This window comes from Rutidosis leptorrhynchoides, chromosome 6 (genome assembly GCF_046630445.1).
Source record: "Rutidosis leptorrhynchoides isolate AG116_Rl617_1_P2 chromosome 6, CSIRO_AGI_Rlap_v1, whole genome shotgun sequence".
Classification (NCBI taxonomy): domain Eukaryota; kingdom Viridiplantae; phylum Streptophyta; class Magnoliopsida; order Asterales; family Asteraceae; genus Rutidosis; species Rutidosis leptorrhynchoides.
Window position 1 is genome coordinate 393379385 of NC_092338.1, and position 15817 is coordinate 393395201.

Here is a 15817-nt window from a genome sequence, read left to right on the forward strand (position 1 = left end):
TGAAATGTACTGTTTATGTATTCCAAGGTAAAGTAAAGTTTGTATAAGGGTACTTCATATTGAATAATAATTCTTGACGTATCTCAATGTGTTAAACATTTTTAAAAGTTTGTTTTAATAAACTCGTGATACCACGGGTCTTTTCACTAGTATCTGACAATTGAGTCCAAAAGTAAAATAAATTCAAAAAAATTTAAATAGGCAATTTCTTGGCCAAATCATACGTGTGTGTACTAATGCTACTAGTATTCTTCCATCTTTATTTTTTTTAACGGAATACATCTTTTATTTACCCTTTTTGATTGTAATTATGATTATGATGAGTATATATAATTATGATGTAGTCCTCCAAATCTCTTCGAGTTCTTTAGCAAACGCTTCTTGGCGTCCCACAACGATTGTAATATGATCCTTCTTTTCAACGACTTTAATGTTGGCTCGAGGTACTTTAGTCTTCACATTGCTACTACATTCGACTGGAATCAGTTCATCATCTTCACCGTGAAAAATATTAACGCTACAACTTAAGTTGTTTTGAACCGTATCCAAGTACTCTTCGATCTTGCCCGCGGTCCCACATATGATGTTGTGAAGCGTATGCCAAGCAGCGTTATGTGTGTGACAACAAAAACCTTTGATCAAATAAGTCTTAATCCTGCAAATGTTCACATTAAATTAAATATTAAATAAATAATGTTGCGGGCATAGCCCAACGGTTCTCCCCATGTACTTTGTGTCATGGGATAGAGAGGTGTCATGGGTTCGATCCTTAGGGATGACATGATTTTCTTTAAACCTATTGAACACCAATAATGGTGGTATATATTAACCCTATAGGGAGGTTTTACCGGATTCGTTCACGGACCCGTACCCGAAACCACTGCCCGAATGGATGTGTTCCCGGGTACCGTCGATCGGGTTCGGGTTTCCGCCCGAACGTGTGTGTTACGTGCAAATGATGAGGGTCGTTGAAAGAAATGATCTACTGATCTCAAAAAATCGCCGTTCAAAAATAAATAAATAAATAATGTTATTAAAAAGTCATTTTTGTTGTAAATTTAGTAGTTAAATATGGATGGTAATTAGTCAAATATGGATAGTAAAATTTGTACTATATATATGTGCATAATGTAAGTTACAAAAACACACATATACATTAAATACATCACACCTCTTCAACCTCTTTCTCTCATATATCTTCTACATCACATCTCTCTTTTATTGGTTCTTTCAATTTGAATATATTGAACCAGACCACTAAAGGTAGTTATAAGCCTACTGAAATATAACACGTTATCAGCACGAAGTGCTCCGTATAATCAAGGTTTATCTAAGCAAGCACACGTCACTAATCAAGGTAAAAAATTATCTAACTTTTATTAACTTCGCTAACATTTATATTTATGTTATTTAAGTTATATTTGGTCGGTTATACCGCCTGAATTATATTTCTGTAATCTAACTTTTATTAACTTCACTAACATTTATATTTATGTTATTTAAGTTATATATGGTCGGTTATACCGCCTGAATTATATTTCTGTAATCTAACTTTTATTAACTTCACTAACATTTATATTTATGTTATTTAAGTTATATGTGGTCGGTTATACCGCCTGAATTATATTTTCTGTAATCTAACTCTTATTAACTTCACTAACATTTATATTTATGTTAATAAGACCTCATGATTGTACGCAACACGACATTTGACAACACGGTACTTTATGTACGCAACACGTCATTTGACAACACGGTACCATGGGTCGAGATTAATTCCGATCAATACGAATACGATGGGGTCTTTATATGTTATCTAACATTTATGATTACTTATGCAATTAATCATTATTTATTTCATGCATACTAATGTTTATTCTTAAAAGTAAATCTTAAAAGTTAAAATAAGAAAAAATAGTTTGTATTTTTATTAAAAGTAAATCTTAAAAGTTAAAATAAGAAAAAGTAGTTTGTATTTTTATTAAAAGTAAATCTTAAAAGTTAAAATAAGAAAAAGTAGTTTGTATTTTTATTAAAAGTAAATCTTAAAAGCTAAAATAAGAAAAAGTAGTTTGTATTTTTATTAAAAGTAAATCTTAAAAGTTAAAATAAGAAAAGTAGTTTGTATTTTTATTAAAAGTAAATCTTAAAAGTTAAAATAAGAAAAGTAGTTTGTATTTTTATTAAAAGTAAATATTAAAAGTTAAAATAAGAAAAAGTAATTTGTATTTTTATTAAAAGTAAATCTTAAAAGTTAAAATAAAAAAAAATCTTGTCCTTTATATTACTCATACGCGTTTTGATATAGTGACTTTATTCGTTAACGTCAACTAACGACGTTACAACGGTCATATATACATAACGGTTGTTAACGTCAACTGACGACGTTACAACAACTATATTTTTCAAATATAAAATAAACATCTCCGTTTTCACATTTTCACAAATCAATCTTCATTTTTCAGATTACTACTCTCAAAAAGTTTTTGTAAAAATGATTCACACAAGGATGATTTTTCCTATTGTATTGGTCATATTAACTATCATCATTGTTGCTAATATACCACCGGGTGAACCTAAATTCTATCATGCCCTTGTGGTTTTATTATTTGTAATCATACCATTATTCTGTTGTTTGCTACTTATGAATTTAAAATGATTCTAATTTCATTTTATTATTTGTCTATGAATAGAAGTTGATTATGATTATGATTTATGTTATTCATCTTTTTGATAATAGAAAATGTCGAATTTGAAAAGGCTTAAATTTGCTCATTTAGAACAAGTGGGAACAACTACTTAACATGGGTTATGAATGTAGAAAAACATCTCGAATCAAACGGTATTTTAGAAACCCTGAATGAAAATAACAATTATTCCGAACAAGAGAAAGCAATAGTAAGTATTTTTCTTAGCAAACATATTGACGAGTCCTTAGAATCTACATATTATATGATCGAAAATCCAAGTGTATTATGGAAAATATTCAAAGATAGATACGATATTAATTATCAAAAAAAAAAAAAATAATAATAACGGTGATCCATGAAAGAATAAAATTAAAGATATTAGTAGACGCTCTTATAAGAATTCCGGAGATTCTTATTAATGATCTGGTAACGTGGATCATCAGTCTAGTATTTCTTGAATACATGAACATCTTGTTTAGCTCTACAAATAAGTCCCAAAAGAAAAGAAAACTAGAGTGAATCTGTTGACAAATCTTGATTGAATTAACCCTGAGCTACCTTGAGACTTGAATGGTTTGAATTTTCTAAGATGCCTAGTTTTTTTTTATGTATCACTCATAAATAAATGGTTTTAGACCATAACGCATATGTTTTATTAAGTGTTATCTTTTATGTACTTCAGATTATAACTTGTTTGCAGGTAATATAATTTGATTATCTTGCTGAAATATAACTCATTATTTGCTTATCTTATTTGAAGTTTTAGTATGAATCTTGCTGAAATACAACATCAATTAAATGGTAAAGACCTATGTATTGCAGATAGTAGTAACATACACACTATGATCAAATCTAAGAAATATTTCATTGATTTAAATCAAATGAAGGAATTATAAATACTATATCAACTCTTGCAAACTTGATATAAGAAACGAAAAAGGCAAAATTTCATATTACCAAGTGGTACGAATTTTTTGGTAAACAATGTCTTGTTTTCTCCCAAATCAAAGAGAAATTTGTTAAGTTTCTCTGATATATATCATAATGGATATGATTATCAGTCAATGATAATCGAAAATGAGAAATATCTATGTAGCACCGAAAAGCGCATATGATAAAAAGCGCATATGATGAAAAGCGCAGCGCATATAATTAAAAGCGTATATAATGAAAAGTGCATATGACGAAAAGCGCAGCACATATGATCAAAAGCGCATATGGTGAAAATGATATATGATGAAAAGCACATATGGTGATTAATGAAAATCACATATGGTGATTAATGAAAAGCACATATAGTGATTAATGAAAAGCACATATAGTGATTAACGAAAAACACATATGGCTATTAATGAAAAGCACATTGAGAAATAATCACCAATGTTTCTTGAAAGAATTCAAGGGTATATATATGGACCAATTCATCCATCATGTGGACCATTTTTCTAATAGACGCATCTAACGCATGGTCTCATGTTTATGTGTTATCAAGCCGTAATATGGCATTTGTAAAGTTTCTTGCACAAATTATTAAATTAAGAACACATTATTCTGATTACACCATTAAAAGGATGAGACTTGATAATGCTGGTGAGTTAATATCTCAAGCTTTTAATGATTATTATATGTCTACAAGGATGGTTGTTGAACATCCAGTTGCTCATGTGCATACACAAAATTGGTTTAGCTGAATCAATAGATAAACGCTTACAGCTAATAACTAGACAATTAGAAATGAGTACAAAACTCTCAATATTTATATGGGGACATGTAAATTTACATGATGTGACATTAATTCGCATTAAATCAAGTGCAAGTTATAAATATTCTCCATTACCAACTTAATTTTGGTGGAGACCGAATATTTTCCATCTTAGAACATTTGGTTGTGCAGTGTATTTTTAATTGAACTATCACAACAAATGGTTTCTCAAAGAAGGATTGAAATATATGTTAGATATGAAACATCTTCAATCATAAGATATATTGAACCCATGACGGGTGATGTTTTTACAGCAAGTTTTGTCGATTGTCACTTTAATGAAACATTGTTCCCTATATTAGGGGGAGAAATGAAATATAAATAAAATGATGTTTCATGGTGTGAACATCAATTAAGGAATATTGATCATCGCACAAAAGAATGCGAAAAGAAAGTTCAAATATAATGCATATGCAAGAACTTGCAAATTAATTACTTTATGCATTTAAAGATATAAAAAATAAGTGACTAAATCATATATACCAGCAGTAAATGCTTCAGCTAGAATTGAAATTACAAAAGCTGGAAATAATGTCACTTATGAGTCTTTGCTACGGCAGAAACGTGGGAGACCAATTGGTTCCAAAGATAAAAATGCTCGAAAAAGAAAATCAGCTGATAATGAGGTAAAAGAAAGTGTTCACGAAGAACCACAAATCAATACTCCTTCTGCAGAGGATATTGATAAATGTAAATACATAAATTGCAATAAATTATGCAATATTATGAAACTGAAATGAAATGAAAAATCTTGATGAGATATTTTCATATAATGTTACAATGACATCATGAATAAAGATGATGATCTGGAACCAAAATCTGTCATTGAATATCAAAATAGACGTGATTGAACTCAACGGAAAGGAGCAATACGAGCTGAATTAGAATCGCTCAATAAAAGAAAATTTTTTGGATCAATCGTTATCACTTTTAAAGATGTGAAACAATGGGATACAAATGAATTTTTATCCGAAAAGAAATGTGCAAATGAAGTTACAAGGCAAAACTTGACTTGTAACTCAAGATTTCCCACAAAGACCAGAAATGAATTAGGAGGAAAACTTATCCTCCTATAATGAATACAATTACTTATTAGATACTTAATCAACCTGGTAGTTATTTAAATGCATCTCATGGATGTTGTTACTACTTATCTGTATGGATCACTTAATAGTGATTTATATATATGAATATACTTGAAGGGTTAAGGTATCATAAGCATCTAATGCAAAACCCAAGGAAATATATTCTATTAAATCACAAAGATTTCTAAATGGATTTATACAATCGGGACGTATGTGGTATAATCGATTAAATTACTACTTGATAAGAAAAGGGTATACATATAAACTTATTTGCACGTGTGTTTTATAAAAACAATGTTCGGATATGTGATCATAGCTGTTTATATCAATTATCTTAAATAAAGAAATCTATGAAGCCATTCAACTTCTAAAGAAAGATTTTAAAATAAAAAAAAAATCAAGTATTACGTTGATTTACATATTGAGCATATAACTAATGACTTACTTATACATCAAACAACTTATACCGAAAAGATTTTAAAATATTTTAATATGGACAAGACAAAAACCATTAAGTACTCATATGGTTGTTAGATCTTAATATTGATACTAATCCATTTCATCCTCTAGAAGATCATGAAGATCTTCTTGGTTCAGAAGTTCCATATTTTAGTGCAATTGGGACTCTTATGTATCTTACAAATTATACAAGATCTGACATTTCTTTTGCAATTAATTTGTTGACAAGGTTCAGCTCAGCTCCTACCAAAAGACATTGGAATGGGATCAAACAAATAGTTTGATACCTTCGGGGAACTACTGATTTATAATTATTTTATTCTAACAACTCGAAACAAGATTTGTTTGGTTATACAGATGCAGATTATTTATCTGATCTACATAAAGCTAAATCTTAAACTGGATATGTATTCCTAAATGGAGGCACCGCAATATCATGACGTTCTCAAAACAAACACTTGTTGCAACATCATCAAATCATGCCGAAGTGATTGCATTACATGAAGCTACTCGGGAATGATTTTAGTTAAGATCAATGATACAAATCATTATTGATTCTTGTGGACTAGAACGCTATAAAAGCCCAACAACTATCTATGAAGATAATACAGCTTACATAGTACAAATGAAAGAAGAGTATCAAAAATGACAGAACAAAACATAAATGCTGACGAGGCGCTAAAGCTATAAACGGTCTTAACGGTCATAAGTTTGATGGAAAAGAATGGTATATTGGTAAGGCTCAGAAAAAGACTGAAAGGGAATAGGAATTGAAACAACAGTTTGAGCAAACCATGAAGGAGACTGTAGACAAATCACATGGGTCAAACTTGTACATAAAAGATTTAGATGATACAGTTTCAGATGAAAACCTCATATTCTTCTCATATACTCAAGATCTCGTAAAAGACAACCAGATTAAAATGAGATACGTTCAATCAACAACTCTGCTGATCTTTATACCAAAGCACTTTCAATCGCTGTTTTCAAAACATACGTTCACAATATTGGCATGTGGCAAGTTCAAAAGATGTGACGAATCAGCGTTGTCTACTTGAGGGGGAGTCAACTCTATGCTGCACTCTTTTTCCCTTAGCTAAAGTTTTATCCCACTGGGTTTTCTTTAGCAAGGTTTTTAACCAGGCAGTATTAATTGCTCTTTAAAAAAATTACCATCCAAGGGGGAGTGTTGTAAATTTAGTAGTTAAATATGGATGGTAATTAGTCAAATATGGATAGTAAAATTTGTAATATATATGTGCATAATGTAAGTTACAAAAACACACATATACATTAAATACATCACACCTCTTCAACCTCTTTCTCTCATATATCTTCTACATCACATCTCTCTTTTATTGGTTCTTTCAATTTGAATATATTGAACCAGACCACTAAAGGTAGTTATAAGCCTACTGAAATATAACAGTTTTCTAGAAGGAAATATTGGTCTTAACAACATTTGATCTATATTTAGGTGGGTTTCGAAGGTACGAATGAACTGATATACTTATATTGAGACAGTATAGTTGTAAGCGAAGAAAATGTCACAAAGGGACACGTAATTACGATAACATTATATGGCCTTATCTAGTGAATGTGACATATTTTTAATATGATTTTGTATTTATATATTGATTGATATATTGATATTGAAGACGATTTAAATTAACCAACTCACTTTTTGATCGTGACACCATGCTTGTCAAAATGGTCCCTAGTTAACTTTTAAATAGTTAATTTTCCTACATACATATATACACTAACTAATTGATTAATTACCATCTTTAAGAAGTGGAATTTATGAAAATTAATCTTTATAATATAATTTTGCAAAAAATATTGTCTAATAATAAATATAATATTTTTTTTTTCAGATCAGAAGGAATTATATTATATTAATAATTAATAATTAATAATAATAATTACAGTGAGAATAATATTAATAATAATAATAATTTTAATTAATAATATAAATTTAAAAATAATAATAATAATATGAATAATAATAATAATAATAATGATAATAATAATAATAATAATATAATAACAATAATAATAATAATAATAATAATAATAATAATAATAATAATAATAATAATAATAATAATAATAATAATAAGATGAAGAAAAAATAGATAAGAAAAAATGGTTGAATTTAACAATAACATCATTTAGATCTAAAAAGTCGAATTTTAGACCTTATAAATTCAATTAAAAATCATATTTGTACAGAATGGTGGTTTAGTCCCCCTCAAGTAATTCAAATCGCTGTTCAAAAAAAGAAAAAATATTTGTACAGAATGGGTAGAATTGATAGTGAACGAGATCAATATATACATGAAGGTCATAAATAAATTTAGAGCTCGGTGCATTTATTCGGTTGTTAAAGTGATCACGACAATAACCATTTTCATATTTTATATTTTATTTAAACTAATTTATATATATATATATATATATATATATATATATATATATATATATATATATATATATATATATATATATATATATATATATATATATATATATATTATATCATGTATAATATGTATATTTTACATTAACATTACGTAGATATTGGTATGATTTTTATTTCAAATAATGCCTTTATTGAAAATGTTTATAATAAATTAATTAGTTTTTTGAATTAATAAATTACTAATATATCTACATATATACAGATACACAACCTAGCACATATATTTTATACAACAACATACATTATAACAACTAAAATCACGGGGTTTCTAAAATAAGTTCTTTTGGTGAGAATATTCAACATTTAAGTAAGCATCTTATTTATCAAATGAAATAATTTAACATTAGATATTATTATTAGTTATAAGTCCATAAGTTATATTATATTCTTGTTTGATAATTTCATAAAATACTTTTTAATAATTCCATAACTAGCTATAGTGCTGGTCAAGTTATGTCAACTTATATAGTAATAGAAAAGAATGTGTAATACGGGGTAATAAATAAATATAAATACAGTATATAAAAGTGTTACCTATTTCTGGTTATGAGTTTGGTGAGAAATTCCCATATTCGGTGGTTCTTGCAGATAAGCAAACAGATGGTTCGGCTAACATGTTCATACCAACACGCTAACGATGATCCAAACGCGATCAACGGCCACACTCGCCGTGGCGCCACCTTCCTCATCATATACTGCGTCGCTTTTTCTCCTATTGGCGTTGGAAAATATGGCTGTAAATTAACCAAATATCTTAAAATGTGAAGTGCATTATTTTTATTCAGATATACGCGGTCAATTCGAATTATTTCGTAACCGTTTTCAATACTACTTCAATATACGAATTCGAAGATAGTGAATTTTGAACGTAAGACCTTTTGTAAGAGCATCATAGATTCATAGCTCCTTTTTCAATAATAATAAAATAAAATATGATACCGAGTATGATAATAAATACAATATTAATTTGTGATTTCACCACATTAGTGTGAATTACCGGGGCAATGAGGGTGAGCGACTTTACGGCATTCGGGTGTTTAACGGCGAGAGCTAAAGCTAAAATACAACCGAGAGAATGAGCCACTATGTGAAAAGATTTAACTTTGTTTGCTTCGAGTACCGATTTCTCGATCATGTCTAAATGCTCTTTCGTTGTGTAGAGCGAGTCGTGGGGCTTCGGGCTTTTTCCGAAGCCCAATAGATCGATTGCAAATAATCGATATGTTGATTTCGTCGACTTTGTGAAGTTTGGAAACACGGTTTCCGTCCAAAATGTCGATGACGATATAAAACCGTGAATAAATAAAACATCAGCTCCCATATTCTCTATAAATTCATCATCATAAAATAAAAATCGGTATAAGAATTCAAAAATAAAAATGAGTAACAATGTACAAAGTTTGTTAAAACAAATTAAATTACCTTTAGGTCCATCTTTGTGAACAAAAAGAGTGTCTTTACACGAGTTCGACCACGAGTTACACGTGTCACAATCGCAATCGGACCATCTAGGAACCGGGTGCGACTTATGAGCACCGATTTTTTCTTGGAGCATTTCGACAACGGTGTTATTCACCGTGAAAGTTGACCGCACTGTTGACTTGTCAATACAAGTAACCACGGTGGTCGAATTATCAACTTTTCGACGTTTAAATTCTTCCACCTTGGTTTTTGACACCTCGGCCACCAAAGATGGCCGAGTGTAAAGGGTATCCGAGATCTCTTCGAGTTGTAACTTAGTCGATGTAAGACAAACGATCTTTTTCGACTCACCTTTTTCGGACACCAAAATTTGTCCACTTCCGATAATGGCTTGTTTCGGTGAAGAACAATAACACGGTTTCCATTCGGCCTCAATGAGAAAATCTAAAACTTTGTAAACATAACAAAGGAGTAAATCAAGTACGTCCAGAATTGAAAAAATAATAAAGCTCAAAATGTCATTAATGTATTTTCCAATAGTCTTTAGAACTTTGTACCCTCCCATTTTACCACCATAAACAAAAACCTTCTCTTCCCACATTAGAACAAAATATTATGAAAGTTTGAGACTATAATTGTTGACCATAAACAGCACACCTAAAGTTGTTAAGTTATGGACTTGTGGGTGTGAAGTATGAAGGTGAAGAGTGTGAGTTTGCTACTTGTATTAAAGGTGTGTTTGTGTGGACAGGTACCAACAGGTAAGAGATAAATGCATTCATTAAAACAGTTTGCTGGAAGAAATTAAAATATTAGTAAGTTTTTAGTAACATTTTTAAAAAATAATAAAGTTGGTGGTGGTTGAACCTCCAATTGAGCAGCTCCCAAGAAACCATATATCTCTACCATGAAGGCTAAATATGTAAACTTTAACTTGTTACCATAAAATTAAAAGGCATTTGAGATTTCAATATCGAGATAATTCATTAATTTTAAAGTTGTGATTTAAGTACGTCTTGGGGTGGATGTTTCATAATATGGGTTGTAATAGCCGTAAAAAAAAGAAAAAACTCAATACCATAAAAATCTTTAAATGTGTTGAACTCAAACAAGTTTAATTATTAACCAACCCAATCTTGCCTTCAAGGACACACCAATAGGACTAGAGCCCATAAATATATTTGGAGTAATAATAATTTAACCTATATGGTTGGACCAAAACCCATGGATTTTAATTATAAACATATAATAGATGTTACACAATAACTACACTATAGGGCAAATGATTTTCTTTTAAAATTTTAGAACTAAAAATTGAAACGCTAACCAATGAAGCATTGCTTCAATAGTATCCAAAGCCTTTGTAGGACGGGTTCGCGATTAGTTGTCAAGCAACCCGGGTTCGATTCCGAGGAGGGGGGTTTTTCTCCAGGATTTACTACGATTAGTTTCCAAGCAACCCAGTTCCCGCGATAAGTTGCCGAGCAACCCGGGATGATCCTTGGAGTTTCCTACCTAGCATGTGTGGGTCGCAAATGAGAGGATTCGATGCGAAATATTGTTGTTCAAAAAAAAAATTGAAACGCTAAAACAGAATAGTACAAATAAATCAAAAATCAAACCAATACTAAATTACTTTACTTCGGCTTGAGTAAAGACATACGACCGAAAACATATAATGCAAGTCGGCACCAAAGGTAATTGTCATTGTACTACACAAATTTTAAGAAAGTTTATTTATTTATTTTTTTAACAGCAGAAAAGTAATTTTATTGAATTATAAACCATAAACCATGAACATTTACAAGTGAAATGAAGCAGAGAGCTCCACCAAAAACGAGATACAAGGACAACGAAATGATATGACTAAAAACGAGATACACGGAATGAGACCTATTAAAAGCGAGGGGTCAATATACAACTGGCTCGATTCGTCCAGACGAAGGTCATAGTTAGGAGCATACTTGACATGAGCAAGTAGTGCAAAAGAATTGACAGCCAATTATGAGCGGTCAGGGTTGCCGGTTATCAATCTTTATTAACAAATACTCGTCAGTTTGAATTGTTTAGTTTTTAGCAAATAAAGACAATATAATAATAGATCAAAAGACAGAACCATACAAGAGTCGGATACACCAAGAATCAGAAAACAGAAACATCAAACCAAGAATCAAAACAAGCCTAACACTGCTACAGGAAAACTAAATACAACTCGACATACACACTCAAGGATATCGAAATATCTTAAGTTGTCCGGTCTTTCATGACGCGCTACGGATATCCCAAACTTCTCATATTAAGCTTGATATAATCTCAAATTTATCCATTTTTGGTCCTAGATCTGTTCCACTTTGAGCAGAACACTTGACCTTTTGACTTAAAAGTCAACAATCTGACTCGGATAAAATTCTGGATTTGATTGCCCAATTCCTCCACTGATATATCTTTTTTACTTAAAGACTCGATTCTTTCGATCCTTCCAAATGAAGATAACGCCAATAGCAAGCTACTGTGAAACGGTTTCATCAATGGCCGGTTCCTTGTACTTAGATTAATGGAATGGTTATATGTAGTTAACTTTTTTTTATGCATTTGGGCATTTTAAACATCTAACCACTTATCAGTTCATTGGTCATCATAAGATCTTGTGATTGAAGTTCTGAATTTCATAAAAGCTCTTAGTTTCAAATATAAGTCATGGTAAAACTTGGGGTGAGTAGGAAAATGGTTAGAAACAGTCACACGATAACTCGGTTATGCTGTGTGTATGTAAGTAAAAATATTCGTTCTCTCGTAATATGGAGTAAGTAAAAATATTCGTTCTCTCGTAATATGGAGTAAGTTATACAGAGAAAAAATTCCTGTTTTCGGATTTACCAATTAAAAATGATCAATAAACTCCATTAAAATTGAATTAGTGGTGGTACAGTTAATGAGTTATTAATATTTTCAAACCAAATGCTACAATTTAATGTCCCATGACTCTTGTCTCATTCTATTTGGTTGGTAACTAATAAACGCACGCAAACTAGTCTCGGATCTACAACTATGTTCCTATTATTGATGTTTCTCTATTTCGAAGATGAGTATAATTGCACATGAACTTATTTTACAGCTAATAAAGAGTTATATACTGATATTATATGATATAATGATATATACTTGTACTAGTATATAGTACAAGTACATTCTTCTCCATCAACGTAGTAAAAGTTATATATATGTAAACTACAATATTACAAAAATTGTGAAATAAATACGTTAGTTTGATACTCAGAAACAATAATGGATCAAAACGAGACTTTGATTAAGACATGATAAATCAAAATAAATAAAAAAATGTTATAATATATAAATATATATATATATAAATGGATAGTCAATTATTGATACACAAAAGTAATATTATTGTATTACCTAAACTTGTGATATTTTTGTTATAAATAGCCATGAATGCAAGCATTAAACTTGCACCATTTTCTCACACTTACAAAGTGTTTCTTTCTTTCTCTCCATTATCATCTTTGTTCTTACACTTCATTATTAGCATTCTTAATCAAGAATCAAACCACTAAAGATAGTTATAAGCCTACTGAATTATAACATCAAGAATCAAACCACTAAAGGTAGTTATAAGCCTACTGAATTATAACACGTTATCAGCACGATAATCTTAATACTAATTATGGTTGGCTCTGCCACCTAAATGATATATGGTCGGTTATACCACCTGAATAATATATGGTCGACACTGTCGCCTAATTATCATTTATGTTACTAACATTTATATTTCTATTATCTAACATTTATATGGTCGACACTGTCACCTAATTATCATTTATGTTATATAACATTTATTTATGATTGCTTACATATGGTCGACACTGTCGCCTACTTATCATTTATGTTATATTAAATTTATGTTTAATGTTTATATACTTATGAATATAAATTGACTCTAATTTATCATGTTGTTTGTTTTAATTTTTGATAATAGAAAATGTCGAATCTGAAAAAGCTTAAATTTACTCCTTTAGAATCAACGGGAAACAACTACATGCCATGGGTTATAAAAGTAAAAATGCATCTTAAATCAATGGGCATTCTTGAAACCATAAATGAAAACAACACTTGTTCTGAAAAAGAACAAGCAACGGCATGTTGCTTTATTCATCAACATATTGATGAATGCTTACAAAATAATTATGTGACTGTAGAAGATCCCCATGTTTTATGAGAAGGTCTCAAAAGCAGATTCAATAATCAAAGAGAAATTTTTCTTCCAGCTGCTATGGATCAATGGAGAACATTAAGGTTCCAAGACTTTAAGAAAGTAAATGAATACAGCTCAGCTCTGTATAATACAGTCTCACAACTTAAATTCTGTGGACATGAAATAAGTGATGCAGACATGTTGGAGAAAACTTTCTCCACAATGAATGCTGCCAACATCACAGTGCAAAGAAATTTGAGAATGCTAAAGTTCAACACATATCCTGAACTTAATTCATATCTCTTGGTTGCAGAGCAAAATGATGAGCTATTAATGAAAAATCAGCAATCCCGCCCTACTGGTACACTTGCAATCCCTGAAGCAAATTGTAGTGACCCGAACTTTTCCATGTTTATATATATATATTAAATGAAATTGTTATTTACATGATTAAGTGTTTCCAATATGTTAATCAATCAAACTTGTTAAGACTTGATTAATTGAAATAGGTTTCATATAGACAATTGACCACCCAAGTTGACCGGTAATTCACGAACGTTAAAACTTATAAAAACTATATGATGACATATATATGGATATATATATATAGTTAACATGATATTATGATAAGTAAACATATCATTAAGTATATTAACAATGAACTACATATGTAAAAACAAGACTACTAACTTAATGATTTTGAAACGAGACATATATGTAACGATTATCGTTGTAACGACATTTAATGTATATATATACATCATATTAAGAGATATTTATACATCATAATATCATGATAATATAATAATTTAAAATCTCATTTGATATTATAAACATTGGGTTAACAACACTTAACAAGATCGTTAACCTAAAGGTTTCAAAACAACACTTACATGTAACGACTAACGATGACTTAACGACTCAGTTAAAATGTATATACATGTAGTATTTTAATATGTATTCATACACTTTTGAAAGACTTCAAGACACTTATCAAAATACTTATACTTAACAAAAATGCTTACAATTACATCCTCGTTCAGTTTCATCAACAATTCTACTCGTATGCACCCGTATTCGTACTCTTACAATACACAGCTTTTAGATGTATGTACTATTGGTATATACACTCCAATGATCAGCTCTTAGCAGCCCATGTGAGTCACCTAACACATGTGGGAACCATCATTTGGCAACTAGCATGAAATATCTCATAAAATTACAAAAATATGAGTAATCATTCATGACTTATTTACATGAAAACAAAATTACATATCCTTTATATCTAATCCATACACCAACGACCAAAAACACCTACAAACACTTTCATTCTTCAATTTTCTTCATCTAATTAATCTCTCTCAAGTTCTATCTTCAAGTTCTAAGTGTTCTTCATAAATTCCAAAAGTTCTAGTTTCATAAAATCAAGAATACTTCCAAGATTGCAAGTTTACTTCCAAGTTTTCTAAATCCATTCTAAGTAATCATCCAAGATCAAGAAACCTTTGTTACTTACAGTAGGTTATCTTTATAATACAAGGTAATAATCATATTCAAACTTTAATTCAATTTCTATAACTATAACAATCTTATTTCGAGTGGAAATCTTACTTGAAATTGTTTTCGTGTCATGATTCTGCTTCAAGAACTTTCAAGCCATCCAAGGATCATTTGAAGCTAGATCCATTTTTCTCATTTCCA

At 30.0% G+C, this 15817-nt stretch overlaps 1 protein-coding gene across 1 annotated transcript; it reads right to left on the minus strand.

Annotated features, from left to right (window-relative positions):
* Positions 1-333: 333 nt before the first annotated feature.
* LOC139855975 (probable lysophospholipase BODYGUARD 3) lies at positions 334-13354 on the minus strand. The gene is made up of 5 exons (XM_071845209.1): positions 13327-13354; positions 9892-10452; positions 9479-9795; positions 9016-9215; positions 334-655 (listed from the first exon to the last, which is right to left on the minus strand). Exons 1-5 carry the CDS (start codon positions 13352-13354, stop codon positions 334-336), a joined length of 1428 nt encoding a protein of 475 aa, XP_071701310.1.
* Between the last annotated feature and the right edge of the window lie 2463 nt (positions 13355-15817).